At 45.4% G+C, this 18,043-nt stretch overlaps 1 protein-coding gene across 1 annotated transcript in view; it reads right to left on the bottom strand.

Annotated features, from left to right (window-relative positions):
- Nucleotides 1-3,284: 3,284 nt before the first annotated feature.
- Nucleotides 3,285-18,043, bottom strand: part of map3k12 (mitogen-activated protein kinase kinase kinase 12) — a gene marked incomplete at both ends in the record, with an annotated part of 46,877 nt that continues 32,118 nt past the window's right edge. Inside the window, 8 exons of the mRNA XM_080733934.1 lie at nucleotides 3,285-3,476; nucleotides 4,446-4,764; nucleotides 6,667-6,734; nucleotides 9,658-9,962; nucleotides 10,422-10,561; nucleotides 12,685-12,929; nucleotides 12,972-13,074; nucleotides 14,196-14,327. Coding sequence (XP_080590060.1) covers nucleotides 3,285-3,476; nucleotides 4,446-4,764; nucleotides 6,667-6,734; nucleotides 9,658-9,962; nucleotides 10,422-10,561; nucleotides 12,685-12,929; nucleotides 12,972-13,074; nucleotides 14,196-14,327 — 1,504 coding nt within the window. The remainder of the gene's footprint in view (nucleotides 3,477-4,445; nucleotides 4,765-6,666; nucleotides 6,735-9,657; nucleotides 9,963-10,421; nucleotides 10,562-12,684; nucleotides 12,930-12,971; nucleotides 13,075-14,195; nucleotides 14,328-18,043) is intronic.

The following is an 18,043-nucleotide window of genomic DNA, read 5'->3' as shown; positions in this document are numbered from 1 at the left end:
TGTGTGTGTGTGTGTGTGTGTGTGTGTGTGTGTGTGTGTGTGTGTGTGTGTGTGTGTGTGTGTGTGCTCACTGTGGGAGAATTTTTTATCTTAATTTCTTTTTTTTGCTAAACTGGAGCAGTGTCTAAAGGTAAAAGTGTAATCTATACGTTGTCGCATGGCGGTGTCGCCCAACACCCATCGTGCGTGGAGGTATGGATCGGGCGTTAAAGGAGACTTCGGGACTCAGAGGGTCTCTGAGCTTTAGTTGGCGGCGTTCTCCTCCTAGCTCTGGTCCACAGCGTCGGCCAGCTCTCTACTAAAGCAGGGGTTTTTAAAGTGGGTGACGGGGCACCCTGGGGTGCCGCGACGGCAGTCCAGGGGTGCCGCGAGATCATTTGATAATATTTGGAATTTATTTGGACACTTGAAAGAATATTTAGTATCATTTTAAACTTGAAGTACAAAGTTATTTTCAGTCAGTTCTAACCAAAATGGCTGTTATCTCAACGTTTTCCTCGCAACATAATCGCTAAGATATCGTCACTGTCGGGCAGAAAACCTCGTATCCCCAAGTTTCAAATGTCTTTTGCCCTGCTTCATCATACAAGACTGTCGCCACAAAACTAGTGAAAACAGCCGATCTATAAGCTATATCTGCTGTTTTCACTTTCAAAGTAACTTCCCCAACACTGATAACAGGCGATCTTGTCCATTCGCCCCACAACACCAGTTAAAGGTGAGGGAAAGAAAACCTCCCAGTCCAGAATTCTCCTTTAAGTATTGACCTCAATAAACACAATAACTCTATGAAACTTCAAAATAAGGCCTTGTCCACACCGACCGGACGCGGGGCAGACCCCATTGGTCCTTTAAGGACCGACCGACCGACCGACAGGGTCCCACACGGAAATACGATTCAATCGTACCGTAGGCCCTAAAGTTCAGATCTAGGGTCTCGGGGTGGCGGCGTGGACGTATAAAGCCATAGAGCAGGGGTCTTCAACGTTTTCAGGCCAAGGACCCCTTAGTTGAGAGAGAGATGAAGCAGGGACCCCCACAACTGTTCATAGATTCCACATAGTTTCATTGTTTGACAGCACAATCATCAGTGTATTTTGGATTCATGTCAATTTGTGTTTTCAGATATTTAACCACTTGAACCATCAATACTTAATAAACTTGACCTTTCACTCTGTACTTAGTCTGCTCTTTTTTCCCCCTCTACACCAGATCTACAAGCTAAGCTTGAAGATCTGCTATTGTTGGCTAAAGTTCTCAGAATATGGACGCTAGGGTTCAAGTGGTTAATATAAAAAAAGGAGAAAAAAAGTTTCCATCGCTCAAAGATTTGGAGGACCCCCTGTAGTAACTCTGGGGACCCCCACAGGGGGTCCCTGACCCCCTGTTGAAGACCCCTGCCATAGAGACATCTTAACCATGATGTCATAAAGCTGCCAAAAAGATCAGAAAGTGAAACTCGTGACAAATCTCCTAACGCCGTCTCCATGTGGGACGTCCCAGGGTTCCGTCCGTCTGCTCCCCCCCCCCCCCCCCCAACACACACACACACGCACGCAAACCTACAATCTACAAGCTCGCAACACGATGAGTTGTGAGCTTGTAGATCTGCTACTTTGCTATTGGACAGAGTATATATATATATTTTTTTTTTACAAGTGGAACCCTGCGGACGAACCCAAAGTCAACCGGTCTTCAATTCCTGCACACAGAAAAATAATGGCTCTTAAAAAGGCTGTTATAGGCTAAAGAACCCTTTAATGAAGGGTTCTTTATGTTCCTCATGTGGTTCTAGAGAACCTTTTATTTTCTTTCTTTCTTTGTCCGGCTGGGGTCATCAGACCGTCATTCATTCGGCCTCGAACCGAACCATACGTGGAGTATGAACGGGCCCACCAGGTGAACGGGCCCACCAGGTGAACGGGCCCAACAGGTGAACGGGCCCAACAGGTGAACGGGCCCACCAGGTGACCGGGCCCAACAGGTGAACGGGCCCACCAGGTGAACGGGCCCACCAGGTGAACGGGCCCAACAGGTGAACGGGCCCACCAGGTGAACGGGCCCACCAGGTGACCGGGCCCAACAGGTGAACGGGCCCAACAGGTGAACGGGCCCACCAGGTGAACGGGCCCAACAGGTGAACGGGCCCAACAGGTGACCGGGCCCAACAGGTGAACGGGCCCAACAGGTGAACGGGCCCACCAGGTGAACGGGCCCAACAGGTGAACGGGCCCAACAGGTGAACGGGCCCAACAGGTGAACGGGCCCAACAGGTGAACGGGCCCACCAGGTGAACGGGCCCACCAGGTGAACGGGCCCAACAGGTGAACGGGCCCAACAGGTGAACGGGCCCAACAGGTGAACGGGCCCAACAGGTGAACCGATGTGACAGAAGAGACGTAGACGTTATTATTATAGGGTTAAAGTTGGTTCAAGGTTCTTCGGAGCGATGCTTCTCAACCTGGGCTTGTAGATCTGCTATTTTCACAATTTCTGCCTCTAATGTTTGACAATCTGTTTAATCTGAGAAATGTATACACCCTATACTTTACACTGTATGTATGTATGTATGTATGTATAAATGTATACACCCTATACTTTACACTGTATGCTGGTTTGTTTAGTGTTGAGTGAGATTTTTTTTTAAGTTAAGACCCCTTGGGGGTCCCCGACCCACAGGTTGAGAACCACTGCTTCAAAGAACCCCGGTTCTTCTATGGCGGAACCCTTTCGGTTCCCCTTGGCACCTTTATTTTCCTGTGTGTCAATCAAGTCTTATCTGTAAGGAGGGGATCTTGGCTGTGAGGTCATTGGGGGAGGGGCTTATGCTGCGTTCAAACCTGAAGCGATTTCTTTGTTTCTGGTCGCTTCAATCGCTTCACTTTGGGAAATGTCACGTCAGAAAACCACGCCCCCCAAAACCAAACATCCAGTGTGAAGCTGATTGGTTGTCAGGACGCAATGGGTGGAGTCGCTTCACTTGGATTTTTCCAGCTGTTGGGCGAAGATACCGCGTCGTTCGCGCTGCCCGTTCGGATCGGTCGTGCGTCGTTGAGTCTTTAAGTTCACTTTGTATGTAATTAATCACGCCGCTCGAACTATCCCGTTTTGAACGCACCATTAGCTGTAAGGTAGTGGGAGGGGCTTGGCTGTGAGGTCATTGGGGGAGGGGCTTGGCTGTGAGGTCATTGGGGGAGGGACTTGGCTGTGAGGTCATTGGGGGAGGGACTTGACTGTGAGGTCATTGGGGGGAGGGGCTTGGCAAAGCGTCCATAGTAAGGTTCTCAGGGAGGGCTCTGCTGTTGGGGGGGGGACCCCCCTAAGCCTCCGTGCTGGGGGGAGGGCCCCCCCGCCTGGGGCAGGCTGAGGCCGGCCCCCCAGGCCCCCCCCGCGCTGGGCGGGCGGCTGGGCTCCCCGCTGCCCGACTGGTCCAGCTCGGCGCTGTCGCAGTCAGAGTCGTCACACAACCCTCGGCCCTGAGAAAGAGAGAGAGAGAGAGAGAGAGGGAGAGAGGGTTTTAATTAAATATGTAAACTGCGATATCAAACACAACCCTTGGCCGTTGTTGGCAGCAGGTGTTGATGATGATGCCACCCAAATCTAGCCTGATATCAGATCTGTGACACATCAAAAGAGGAATCAGATTTTTTTTTAAATAGTCTAAATGCAGACGGGTCACATGCAGGTCACTCAAATCCGATTCAAATCGGATTTGAGGACACCTGTCTCAGTCTGAAAGCAGTATAACCACATCCACCCCATAGAGTTATACGCAAGTCACATGCAAGTCACATCAAACTGTCCAAACATCACTTGCTGTGCGACCCGAGCGCGGAGCGCCGACGTCATTACAGAGCGCGAGTATTTACTATTTGATTACAGCGCGCTGAGCACATGAGAAAAACAAGAGAGGAGAGAGAAATCACGTGAGCTAAACAGATAAAACCAGAGAGGAGAGCCAAACACAAGTGTAAAGAAAAGAAGAGAGAAAAACAATATTGTAACGTGTGTTGTTTTTTGTTGTTGTCGCTTGTCTGTTATGTCGCATTTCCTGAACGTGATCAACTAGCGTCAACGTTGTGACGCTAGTTGATCACGCAAGTCGCTCTGGATAAAGAGTGTCTGCTAAATGCCTAAATTGTCTGTCTGTCTGTCTGTCTGTCTGTCTGTGATCATGAGCAGCATGTGCAACACTTACAGGTGGCTGCAATTAGGAACAATCTAAACCTACCTACTAACCCCCCCATGATGTGTTAGCATAGTACAGTATAGTTCTTTGTCCTTAAATGTTTCAATGTTTTTGGCTTTGGAGGAATAATCCTTTTAGCAGACCCTGTATTGTATTCTACTGTCCTTCCCTGTACCTGTCTCTGCAAACTGTTACTAAAGTAATCAATCAATCAATCAATCAATCAATCAATCAATCAATCAATCAGCATGGCTACCTCATTAGCGCTGTGTCCCAGGTCCAGGGTGGGAGGGGTTTTGGGGGCTCGCCCCGGCCCGGGGGTCCCCGCTCCGGGGGTCCCCGCTCCGTCCCTCTCGGACCTCTCGGGGTCGGTGTTGTCGGCGGGGATCTCGGAGCCCTGCGACAGCAGGTCGTCGCTGCGGTCGTCCAGGCGGTCCTCGGTGTTGGTGCTCACCACGTCGGGGGTCCCACTGTGGGAGGGGTCCGTGGTGTGGCCCTCCTCCCCGTCCGACACCGACAGGTTCTCTGAGCTGAACGTCGACACCGACTGGCATTTGGTGATGCTGGTGGGACGACTGGGAGGGGGGGGAAATACACCTTGTTTATTTGTTTATTAGTGGTGGGAACGAAGCACCGACGTCTGACATCATTTAAATTTAGGGCCTAGAATTATTGAATGCTTTAACTGCTGAAAAATAGCAGATATACAAGCTCACAGCGCGGCACCGAGTGCCGCGCTGCGAGCTTGTAGATCTGCTATTTTTGAAAAAGTCGTGAAAATGTGTGCAAATCTTTGAATATACAGCATGTATTTTTAGAGCGAACGTTTGTAACTCAGATTTTGCTTCTGGGGGGTCCCTGAGCTGAACTATATGAATGGTGAACCATACTATATATATGTTGAGATATGAATATTTTTTTACAGGGGTCTTTCACATGAAAAGGTTTGAGAACCACTGACATAGCAGTCTCTCAAGAACAGACTAACTGAGCTCCATTTAAGTGAAAATGACCTTTTCTTTGACGATGGCTGGCCAGATTGCTGACATAGAAACATAGGTTTTTTCAAAAAACCTTAGAAGGATTCAAAAGACACGTATAGAATCGGGCCAAAATTCAAATTTTCACGATTTTTCAAAAATAGCAGATCTACAAGCTCACAGCGCGGCACTCGGTGCCACGCTGTGAGCTTGTATATCAGCTTTCAATAGTTAAAGCAGTCAATAATTCTAGGCCTAAATGGGTTAATCGCATTTCAGATGGGAGGCGGTTTGACACGTAGCCTGGTTCCAGACCCTGAGTCGCTAGCCACACCCCTTTAAAAATGTTGTTTGGGCGATTCAGAGGTCTGGACGTGCTCTCATTGAAGAGGTTTTCCTCGGTTGGAAATCCGTATGCGAATCAGCGTCGCTTCAACTCGATGACGCCCAGAACTCATGTGCGATTCCAAGTAACCCAGCACCGCCGCCGGACCGGACCGCACATTCTACAAGCGGATTTTTTTGTTTGAAAGCTGTGAACAGCGTGCACAGACATGGTGCATCATGATCTAGGCATGGGCGTGCATGATCCGTGCACTATGAATTACATAGATAGATAGATAGATAGATAGATACCTTTATTATCCCAAGGGGGAAATTCAGTAACATGGAAGTCTATGGTGACTTGGCAGTGTGGAACTTAAAAGAGATTTTTTTAATTGCAGAATGTGTTAACACAGTCGCTTTTTTTCCCCATTCTGAAAACCTTTTTTTCTTTTTTTTTTCATATCACATTACATAAGAACATGTTCCAAAAATAAACAAATGATCTCTGCAGTTTGACTCATATGGATATGAAGAATCAACCGACGGCAAGAAGACTTTAAAGTGATCCCTGACTAATACGACAAATATGCCTTAATACATTATAATTGTCCTCTATAACTACAATGTAAAATTAAAAACACCTTAAATATTTTATTTCTTCTAGAAATAGCTAATCTTTCACTCAATAGGGGAAATGCCCGTCGCAAGTTGATGATGTCATAAATGTCATGTGTGATCTATCCCTATGGAATTTATGGCATGCATGTGCAAATAAAAACAACATGCATTCCATAAATTCCATAGGGTTAGATCACACATGACATTTATGACATCATCAACTTGCGACATGCATTTCCCCTATTAAAGATTAGCTATTTCTTGAAGAAATAAAATATTGAAGGTGTTTTTAATTTTACATTGTAGTTATAGAGGACAATTATAATGTATTAAGGCATATTTGTCGTATTAGTCAGGGATCACTTTAATGTATTAGTATTAGACTGTATCAAATGAGTGACAGGCTATCATAAACCATTCCGAGCCACACCTCCCCCGACAATATCGCTGAGACCGTTTTTGGACCACAATTCTTATATGAGACGATCTGAAGATGACCTGACGTTGTTCTCCATGGAGGAGTTAGACTTCTATAAATGGAGTCTCACTCACCGTCTCCGTGGCAACTCCACCTCGCTGTCCACTTCACCCTCCTCCTCCTCTGAAGACACGCCCCTCCTCTGTAGTCATGACGACGGGGAACACAACAAACAACACAGCTGGAGATGAGCTGAACAAACCACAGCACCTTGTCATCTGATCAATATTATTGGTGTATTTAATAGACCGTTTGTCAGCCTTCTGATTGGTCCCTGAGACTCCCTGACTGGCCAACCAGAACAAAACATTCACTTTTTGCTACCGGGGGTGGAGTTGTGCAGTGGGATTAAGTCCTTTCGTTCTTTCACCGTGGTGCGGTGATGCGGAGCACGGCCAGCGTGCAGTACGGCACTGCGTGATCATAGCGATTTCGATCATTATAATGAATAAGCTTCAACAGACTAGTTCACTTGAACCTTATCAATGTAACTAAGAGTTTCTATTGGGCACATATATTTTAAATGGGCAGAATTACGACAGCCAGCCTATTATGCAGTGGAATTATAAGCAGGCTGTCAGCTTCCTACCCAAGATGCACTGCGCTTTCTCTTTCTATTTCTGTCCTCTGCCTGATCCAGAGGATTAAACTAATCAAAACATATATTTTCGGGGGAAAACTCCTGTTTTGCAATGTAACTACTGTACTTTTTTCTTCCCTTTTCATTAATATGATGTGTTTCTTTTGGTACTTTAAATAGCTATAATGAGGCTATGAAAAATCTTTTTTCCCCATCCACTTCCATTATAAAAAGAATCTGCCCTGGTTATTCGTCCCACCTGGTAACAAGAGCAAAATGGGGCGGGATTTGACATACTATGCATGCACGTAGCACATGCAAAAAAAAAAAAACAGTCCATCTGTAACCAGGTGTGGTTATTTCAATAAAACCATTGTTGGAAAATGGAAATGTAGAAATGCAGTGTGCATGCGTTGCGAGGCGTTGTGAGCATGTAGATCTGCTATTTTCACACTGTTCGCCTCTTGCTTACTTAACACATCTGGTGCCAACCCCGAGTTTCCCGAGTTTGTATTGGTACCAACGCTGTGCCAACCCCGAGTTTCCCGAGTTTGGGCCGTTTTTGAAAAAAAAAAAAGATTTTTTTTTTCAAAATTCTTTTTTTCAAAAATGTTTTTTGGACCTCCAGAAATGTGTTAGGCATGATCGCGATCGCGAAATTGCATGTTTAACCCCCATACCAACCCATTCTTTCAAACATGGCAGCCATGTTTGTTTACATCTGAAGAAAACATAATGGCTGATAAATCATGAATGCCTTAACGGATTTCCAAGCGGATATTTTTGTTTGAAAGCTGTGAACAGCCTCTACACACGTGGTGCATTATCTAGGCATGGGCGTGCACTTTTTACACAATTGCGCAATTACATGGAAGTCTATGGTAACCATGGCAACGTGGGACATTGAAGAGAAAAAATCATAGCAACATAAGTGTTAATATTTGACAGTTTGGTCAGTCCGGTCGAATAATTCGAATACTAAAAATCACTATTCGTGAATGCCCTATTAAAAACTATATAATGCAATTGTCTTAACTCTCAAATACCTGGAACGCGCCCGAGTCGCGTTAGATTTTAACCACTTTAACCATTATTTTATGCTTTAACTATTGAAAAATAGCAGATATACAAGCTCACAGCGCGGCACCGAGTGCCCCGCTGCGAGCTTGTAGATCTGCTATTTTTGAAAAACCGTGAAAACGCGAGCAAGTCTTTGAATATCTTTGACCCGATCCTTGACCCGACTTCTAAATCCTTCCTCTAAATCAGTGGTTCTCAAACCTTTTCATGTCAAGGACCCCCAATATTACATGTATTTGGCCACGGACCCCCATCTCAAAACATGTTGTTCCAGGGACCACCCAGAAGCAAATATTAAAGTTACAAATGTTAGCTTTTAAGTAGATATATTCAAAGACTTGCAAAGAAAAATCATGATTTTTCAAAAATAGCAGATCTACAAGCCGCGCTGTAAGCTTGCATATCAGCTATTTTTCAATAGTTAAAGCATTCAATAATTCTAGGTCTAATGCCATTGTTTTTACTGATATCGTGAGTAGTATCGAGGTATTCAACAACATTATCGAATATCCAGTGTTGGGGAAGTTACTTTGAAAGTTACTTTGAAAGTACCTTGTACAGTTACAAGTAACTCATCATGGCAGTAACTTGATGAAGTTAAAGTTATACCCCTGGAGAAATATAACTTATAAAGTTTCAAGTTACATAGAAAAATTAACTTCGGTAACTTGAGTTTTTTCAGCGTTAAATTGAGAATGTACATTTGGTGTACATGAAACAAAACATAATTTCCTACAAAAAATAAATGCCAGCAGAAATGTGCCTCTCAACTGATTCTTATGTTTTATAAAAAAAAAGTTGACATTTTCTTTAGTAAACATCTGTGGTCCTAATATGAAGTTAAAAAAAGAAGAAAATTATGATCTGTTGAGGACATTTGATCGTCAATCTTACAAAACTTAACACTTTGCCGTCCGAAATAGAATGGTGGTTGGTAGATTAGCCGTGACATTTCTATTATTGTATTGTGATCTGAGACATAATATTATGTTTATAAACATGAGCCCGCCGCCCCTCTTTCTTGGACAGCGCCGTTGTTTTTTCTTTTTTTTTTTCCCAGGTCATTAGCTCACGTGATTTTCTCGATCTCCATTGGGATAGAATGGGGGTTTTGGCCGATCATCGATCTCCCCGTGCGTTTCGCGATCCGTTTACGTAAATGTCCCCGCAAATAGTCCATGTGTGACTCAAGAACAGAACTGAAAATTTTCGCTAGCATAGCCCCAAGCATGGCTGCAGTAGGAGCACCAGGGTACAGACAGCAAACGGATGGCTGGGAGTAGCCTTGGAGAAGGAAAGGAGCTGACGTCACCTCTGCTTCATGTCAGACCGTGCATGAGCTATCAATGCACGAGTGGTGACTAGGGAAGGTTAGACGATCGCCCAGGCCCAGCCTCAGTCCTACCTGTTTCCGTGTGATGGCAGCGCGGTACAGGATGGCAGAGGGCGTGAGGTGCTGACTGCCCCCGATGCCCCCCGATCCCGACGACACGCGGGGCATGCGGCCCCCCGCGGGGAGGCCCGCGGCCCCCTCCTCCTTGTCCTCGCCGCCCCCCAGGGACCCCCGGGGCCCCCCCGCCGCGCCCCGCCCACAGGGCGAGTCGGGGCTGCTGGAGAACGGGAAGGAGGCGGCGTCCTCGCTGGGCGTCTCACTGCGGGGCGGAGTCTCGTCCAGGAGGCCCGCCCCCTCCGACCCCCCGGCCCCTCCTCCTAGTAGGGATGCAAATAATCGATTAATTCATTAAACCTAAAAATGTCTTTGTTACATGTGTCAGTAGTTGGCCTGTGGAAGTGTAACCGTAGTGTAGATACGTGTAGAAACATAGTTGCCTTGATGTATATAACATTAATGAGCATCAACGAGCTTCAGCTGGACACACACACACACACACACACACACACACACACACACACACACACACACACACACACACACACACACACCTCCCCTCTGCAGTGCTCTCTATTGGAGTTCTCCCCAAAAGTCTTTCAATAATGATAGAATATGATTAAGGATAAGTGTAATTATGGTAAGATCACATTTGATATCACACAAACCATAACTGTAACTTTCACTAGCAAAAAAAAACGATTAATAATCGTTTAATTTAATCGAAAAATGTCTTAACGGCAATTGACGGATTTCAGATGAATTGTTATCATCCCTACCTCCCAGCCCCTCGGAGGCGCTGTGGCTACCACCCCCCCTCCTCTCCAGCCCCCCCGCGGAGCAGGAAGAGGAGGGGTCTCCCTTCTTCCCCGCCTCCAGGGCGGTGCAGATCAGGTCTGGGCTGGACGACGACAGCTGCCTGGGTGGGAAATACCAACCATTAATTACACCCACTGGGAGTGTCTATCCCAGTGGGTGTGTCTATCCCAGTGGGAGTGTCTATCCCAGTGGGAGTGTCTATCCCACTGGGAGTGTCTATCCCAGTGGGAGTGTCTATCCCAGTGGGAGTGTCTATCCCACTGGGAGTGTCTATCCCAGTGGGAGTGTCTATCCCAGTGGGAGTGTCTATCCCACTGGGAGTGTCTATCCCAGTGGGAGTGTCTATCCCAGTGGGAGTGTCTATCCCAGTGGGAGTGTCTATCCCAGTGGGAGTGTCTATCCCACTGGGAGTGTCTATCCCAGTGGGAGTGTCTATCCCAGTGGGAGTGTCTATCCCAGTGGGAGTGTCTATCCCAGTGGGAGTGTCTATCCCACTGGGAGTGTCTATCCCAGTGGGAGTGTCTATCCCAGTGGGAGTGTCTATCCCACTGGGAGTGTCTATCCCAGTGGGAGTGTCTATCCCAGTGGGAGTGTCTATCCCACTGGGAGTGTCTATCCCACTGGGAGTGTCTATCCCACTGGGTCCCAAGCAGTAGGGACTTGAGTAAAAAATTAGTAAAATGTTTTTATTTTCCTATATATATATTTTTTTTTTTTTAATAATGTTTTCTCTGTACCAACATTAAAGGGCCAGTTCACCTCTGGGACAACCAGATCGTATTTTATTGTTGTTTGGGACACGATCAACACAACCCTTATTTTTTGTGTTCAATCTGTTTTTAGCTATTTTAGTATTTCAGCATGAATGATGATGCATTTTGCATCATATGATGCAGCATGATGACTCGTATGATGCAAAACGCATCACTAGTACATGCTGAAATACTAAAATATCTAAAAACACAGATTGAACACAAAAAATAACTCGGTTATTGTGTTGATCGTGTCCCAAACAACAACAAAATAAGATCTGGTTGTCCCAGAGGTGGGCCTTTAACTAAGATATATCTTTTTCAGTGGTGTTTTTATTACACAATAGGCCTTCTTACTCTGACTTTTTTTAATCCTGCACCTGACAAATAACACAAAAGTATAAATAAAATAAAAATTACATAAAACTAATAAAAAAATAAACTAAAACTAAGCGTAAAATAAAAAAGAATAAAAACTAGCAAACCCACTCTAAAAACTAAAACTAAATGAAACTAAATGAAAAAAAGGTCAAAACGAACTAAAACTAAAAGAACGAGGCCCGAGTTGGCCAAATTTAGATTAATTCGATTTGATTCAAAACAATCCAAAATCAACCGGATCTGCATTTTATTTTATTTATTTTTTTGTAAAAAAACAAAACAAAAAAACGCATTTCTCTGTGAGCACTTCCTGCTCTGTTTACTTCCTTTGTAAACATCAACTCTTAGGCGCGCTACATCCATTTGCGACAGCTATCGTGTCCGTATCGTCTGAGAATGAGTGGCGGAGGGGGAGGTCCAATTCATTGTCAATGAAGGTCACATGGTTTTTTGTCGTTGCCGTGTCTCTTGGCCAAAAGACAGCCTTCGGTTGAGCAAGAGACACGGCAACGACAAAAAACCATGTGACCTTCATTGACAATGAATTGGACCCCCCTCATTCTCAGAAGATACGGAGAAGATGTCACACGCATAGATGTGATTGCGGCCTTAGCAATCGATAAGTCAACTGTAATAGAGTAGTGAAGTGTGACGTAATTTACACATCCTACCTGGTTCGCGGTTTTCTTCCCCCATTCTGAATTCCCATAGACCTTTTTCATATGGCGTCATAAAAGAACTGTGTTCCAATTATAAACAAATTATCTCAGCGGTTTGACTCATATGGATATGAAGAATCAACTGATGGTGAGAAAACACTAATGTTACTGTTGCCGACTTAGTTACATTTTTGCTAGAAACAGGCTTTATCACTTATGAGTGACTGACTATCATAAACCATACAGAGCCACCTCACAATATCGCAAAGACCGTTTGTTTATTTTTGGACCGCAATGCTTATATGAGACGATTTAAGGTGACTCAATATTATTCTCCATAGAGAAATTACTTTCGTGGAACCGGGGGATGATCGAGTCACGTCATGACTTCACTGCTATATGAAAAACCATCATAACCTTGGTCCCCCCACCTGGCCTGCTGCTCGTGGCCCAGCCCCCGCAGGGCGGCGCTGGGGTCCAGTAGCTGCTTCCCGGACGCCCCCTGGTGGTCGGCCTTGTCCGCGGTGCCGTTGACCCCCGCCTGGGGGGCCGCGGAGGAGGGCGAGGGCAGCCGCGTGGCCTTGAGGCCCGCCAGGTCTCCGCTGCTGCCCTTGCCCGGCTTGCGGTGGCGCGTCTTGCGCTCGCGGCGGGAGCGGCTGGGCGAGGTGGAGGAGGTGGTGTTGGTGGTGGTGGAGGTCCGGTGGTGGTGGTGGTGGGTGGTGTTGTTGTTGTTGTTGGGGCAGGAGGACGGGACGGTGACCTGCAGCACCGACTGCAGCTCCATCTTGGGGATGATGACCTCCGACTTGAGGATGTCCGGCCTGGAGGGAGGGAGGGAAACGTTAGCCTTGCATACAGCCAGACCATACCAGTAAGACTCCCTAATCGGGAGATAAGCGCCCGTCAGGTCACAGCGTGATTTTAGGGCAAAATGTGTAGGAGCAGTGTCCAAAGATGTGTTTGATAAAATCGGCCTGATGGTGGCGCTATATGGGACAGATCCATGTTGATAACAAGAGTCTAGACATGCTGTGTAGCGATTTGCGTGATTTTAGGGCAAAATCTGTAGGAGCATTGTCCAAAAATGTGTTTTAAAAAATCGGCCTGACGGTGGCGCTAAATGGGACAGATCCATGTTGATGACATGAGTGTAGAGCAAGTGTGTACCGATTTGTGTGATTTTAGGTCAAAATTTGTAGGAGCAGTGTCCAAAGATGTGTTTTGCAAGAATCTGCCTCATGGTGGCGCTAGAAGAGGCCCATGTGAGAATTGATGGGTGTGACAGACTGACTGACTGACGGACTGACGGACAGCTGGTCGAGGTTTTGATAGTAACTGCGACCTAACGGTCGCAATCACTGCAAGGGCAATTCTTCTTTGCAATGGCTCTAAAGGGCGAGGTCGGGCCATGTCTTGGCCGTCTGGCCAGTGGACTAGTTGCCCATATATGGAGACTCCTGGTACCCATATATGGAGATCCATGTACTGTATATGGAGATATGCTGTGAGAGCCCAAACATGCTTACTCAGTTATTCGTTATGTGAAAGTCCTATGGCGTCTATGACGTCTGACATCATACGTACAATCCCTTTTATGCCCATATATGTAGATCCCTGTCTGTAGAACTAGCCTCACAGATATGAGCTGTCTTCCTCCATATATGGGCATTCCCATATGAAGTCCTGTTAGATATGGGCTTAATATTGATGACATCAGGGATCTCCATATATGAGCATTAAAGGGATTCTGTTAGTGTGGTTCCCCTGACATCACAGTGACGTCAGAGTGTGATGTCAGAGCGGCAAACCCATAGACTGTCAAAAAAACATACATGGACAGAAGGCCGGAGAAATTGTGTGCCGTTTCTCATAGTAAAATGCGACCTTCGGTCGCACGGTCGCAATCAATACAATCCATACAATAAGGATGGCAGTTTTTTACCTCTTTCCCGAGGGCAGTTTCTGAGGGACGTTTCTCTTCTTGATGAACTTGTCCATGTTGTTGTTGGAGCTGCTCTGTCTGGAGGTGTGTTTGAACAGGCCGGGGTACTTCTTATCTAGAGACTGTTCTCTCCTGTTAGGATACAACACAACACTTCTTATCTAGAGACTGTTCTCTCCTGTTAGGATACAACACAACACTTCTTATCTAGAGACTGTTCTCTCCTGTTAGGATACAACACAACACTTCTTATCTAGAGACTGTTCCCTCCTGTTAGGATACAACACAACACTTATCTAGAGACTGTTCCCTCCTGTTAGGATACAACACAACACTTCTTATCTAGAGACTGTTCTCTCCTGTTAGGATACAACACAACACTTATCTAGAGACTGTTCCCTCCTGTTAGGATACAACACAACACTTCTTATCTAGAGACTGTTCCCTCCTGTTAGGATACAACACAACACTTCTTATCTAGAGACTGTTCCCTCCTGTTAGGATACAACACAACACTTATCTAGAGACTGTTCTCTCCTGTTAGGATACAACACAACACTTATCTAGAGTAGGGATGGGCCGAATACAAAATTCTTGGCCGAAACCGAATACCGAATACTGGAAACATTCCGCCGAATACCGAATACCGAATAGCCGAATAATACATGTATATAATTTATTTTGTATAATAAATGTTTGTACCATTGCTGTACCTTTGTTGTAAAGCTACCTGATTATGGCAAAACCTAACTTAAATAATAATCACCATATGGTTCCATAAAACATTTATTTCTCACTTTTGAATGCAGTAGTATCCTACAGAGATAAAAGTGCATCAGAACAAGGTGCTTAAAACTGCAGAATGATCTAGGCCTACAACAAAATACTATTGTAAACACAAGGGCTGTAACAGCCAGGCCTTCAACAACAAATGCACATACTGTATGTTGCAAAATGATCTAGGGCCCAGGGGTCCTCAAATACAAATCTTGAAGGTCCAGAAATATTTTTTTGAAACAGGTCCGGGTCCGAAAAAAAGGCGAAGGCGAAATAAGGCGGATACATTTATACAGTATGTACTGTATGTATGTGTATGTTTATTATAATCATTAGAATTGTTTATTTTAATTATTATTATTATTATTTGGAACTTTGGAAATCTCAGTTGGAACTGTTACCCCTGCTACCCGATGCTGGATAAGCGGTTGAAGATGGATGGATGGATGAATGGATAATTATTTATGCATGTAGAGTAGGCTACATTATTTACATTTATTGTGTAGCAATAAAACACTGGCTTATAGTTTAATTATTGGAAACTAAAGAGCATAAATGCAATATTAGGCTTGTCGTTCAGAATGGAAAATAAAGTGGAACTTAGCGTGAGGGGGAGAGGATTACTTGACATTCAGTTAGTTGACACACGTACTGCACAAACCAGACTGTGCTGATTGACTATGTCAAATGACCAGTCAAATCAGGGTCAACGAGTCATAGTTATTAACCTAACACAGCCTAGGATAGCTGGCAATAATATGCGACGACACATCACATTGTTAAAGACGCATGATCACGCATCGCGAGTTTCGCGACCATTTCTCGTCTAATGCAAGCAGTTGGAGCCTTACATCGTGGATATTAATGTGTTGCTGTTGTCCTCTCCAATTGAACAGCCAAAGGTAGAAGATCTCTAAGTTATTAATCCAGTGGGAGCAATGGTTTCCAAGAGGTTTTAGCAACTTTTTTAAGGCAGCGAGCGGAATGAGTGTGTGAAGAGGGGAGGGGAGGGGGGAGCAGCATGGAGAGCAGACTGCTTCGGAGGGAAGGAAAACCTTTGATCTACAAGCCCACAGCACGTTGCACCCGCGACGCTTTGTGGGCTTGCAAATTGGCGTAGGGGTGTGTCTTGTGAGCCTGTGTATGTGTTTGAGCGAATGAGCACATACACACCCACGCACACACAAACACACATCACACACAGTCAGTCCGATCGTCAGATACAACTGTGCGGAGATTTCTCAGAAATGTGCCGCGGTCCGGACGGAGGTGCGCCGCGGTCCGGACATGGACTGCGGTCCGCCTATTGAGGACCCATGGCCGGTCACCCCTGTCCTTCACACTATTCGGTGCTCAACTATTCGGTTTTAAAAGCTATCCAGCCGAAAACCGAAAATGCATTTTTAGCCATTTTCGGCCGAAAATTTTCGGTGCCGAATATTCGGCCTCATCCCTAATCTAGAGACTGTTCCCTCCTGTTAGGATACAACACAACACTTATCTAGAGACTGTTCCCTCCTGTTAGGATAAAACACAACACTTATCTAGAGACTGTTCTCTCCTGTTAGGATACAACACAACACTTATCTAGAGACTGTTCCCTCCTGTTAGGATACAACACAACACTTATCTAGAGACTGTTCCCTCCTGTTAGGATACAACACAACACTTATCTAGAGACTGTTCTCTCCTGTTAGGATACAACACAACACTTATCTAGAGACTGTTCTCTCCTGTTAGGATACAACACAACACTTCTTATCTAGAGACTGTTCTCTCCTATGGAACACAGCAGGGACGTGCATAGAATATTAGAGAGGCAGTGGCTGACATTTCTAAAAGGGCCTTTGGGTGGCAATATTAAAAATAACAGACCTCCAATCTTGGATGTCGGCATATTTTCGATGCATATAACACAGTAAACTAAGCATAATCAAGTGGATACTGGAGATAACGGCATGGATTTCTACACAGAGAAGGCAATTCTTTCAACATAAGATGCTGCATTCAAGTTAAGGAGAGTTTGAACAAGGCAATTCTCTTGAATGCTGCCTTCAGGTATGGCACGGAAAGAGGGCATTTGCATTTCTTTCACCATAGTAACTAGACCAGGTCACCTGGACGTGCCAGACCCGCAATGAAAACTAGTATGGCACTGAACTAACACATGAACACACAGGATTTTATAGTCTCAGCAACAAAGCGTAGTGAGCTTGTAGATCGGCTGTTTTCACTAGTATGGCACTGAACTAACACATGAACACACAGGATTGTATAGGCTGAGCAGCTGGAAATGTTTGTGAGCTTGGAGATGGGCTGAGGAATTTATAGTGTCAGCAGCTCGTCAGCCAACTCAACTCAGCTGGTCCTGTACAGGTGACGGCACTCAAGGCAATCAGCCCAGCAAGGGAAGGGAGGGGCAGATGAGCAGACAGGCACATGAGGAAAAGAGGGACAGGCAGAGGAGGAAAAGAGGGACCGACAGACCGACCGACAGACAAAGCCTTATGTAGGCCGACCCCCTGGGTCTGGCAAAAACTGCAAAGGGTCCATTTGATTCCTTTTGTAAACTCTCATAGTTACAAAATCTGTAAGGGTCCATTTGGTTCTGTTCACCAACTCTGGAAACAGCAGCAAAGTGCTTCTCTCGGCTTGAACGTGACATTGCTTTGGCTGCGTGTGCCCCAAATATTTATGTTAGAAGCACTGTTTTGTAAAAACAGTCTTCAACCAGGAAGAGTGTCTCCATCCGGTGGAATATTTTTCATTTTAACCTATAAATGTATTTTAATCATGTGGTGACGTGTCCACTAAGTAGAGTAAGCTTTCAACTGTCCGCTGATACCTTTGGTTTGGTGAGGGGCAAAACTGTTTTTGTTATTTTCAGACCAGACGACGGGTCTTTATGGATTTGCCAAGGATTTGGGAGGTAGAGGAACATAGCGTTAGGGAGAACTCCACTAACGCTATGGACCAGAGCTAGGTTTAACCCATTTAGGCCTGAACACATTATTACTAGGGATGGTCCGATCAGGTTTTTTGGAACCGATCACCGAGCACCGATCACAAAA

The sequence above is a fragment of the Nannobrachium achirus genome (genome assembly GCF_963921795.1).
Source record: "Nannobrachium achirus genome assembly, chromosome: 9".
Lineage (NCBI taxonomy): Eukaryota > Metazoa > Chordata > Actinopteri > Myctophiformes > Myctophidae > Nannobrachium > Nannobrachium achirus.
This window is presented reverse-complemented; position numbering and strand designations above follow the sequence as displayed.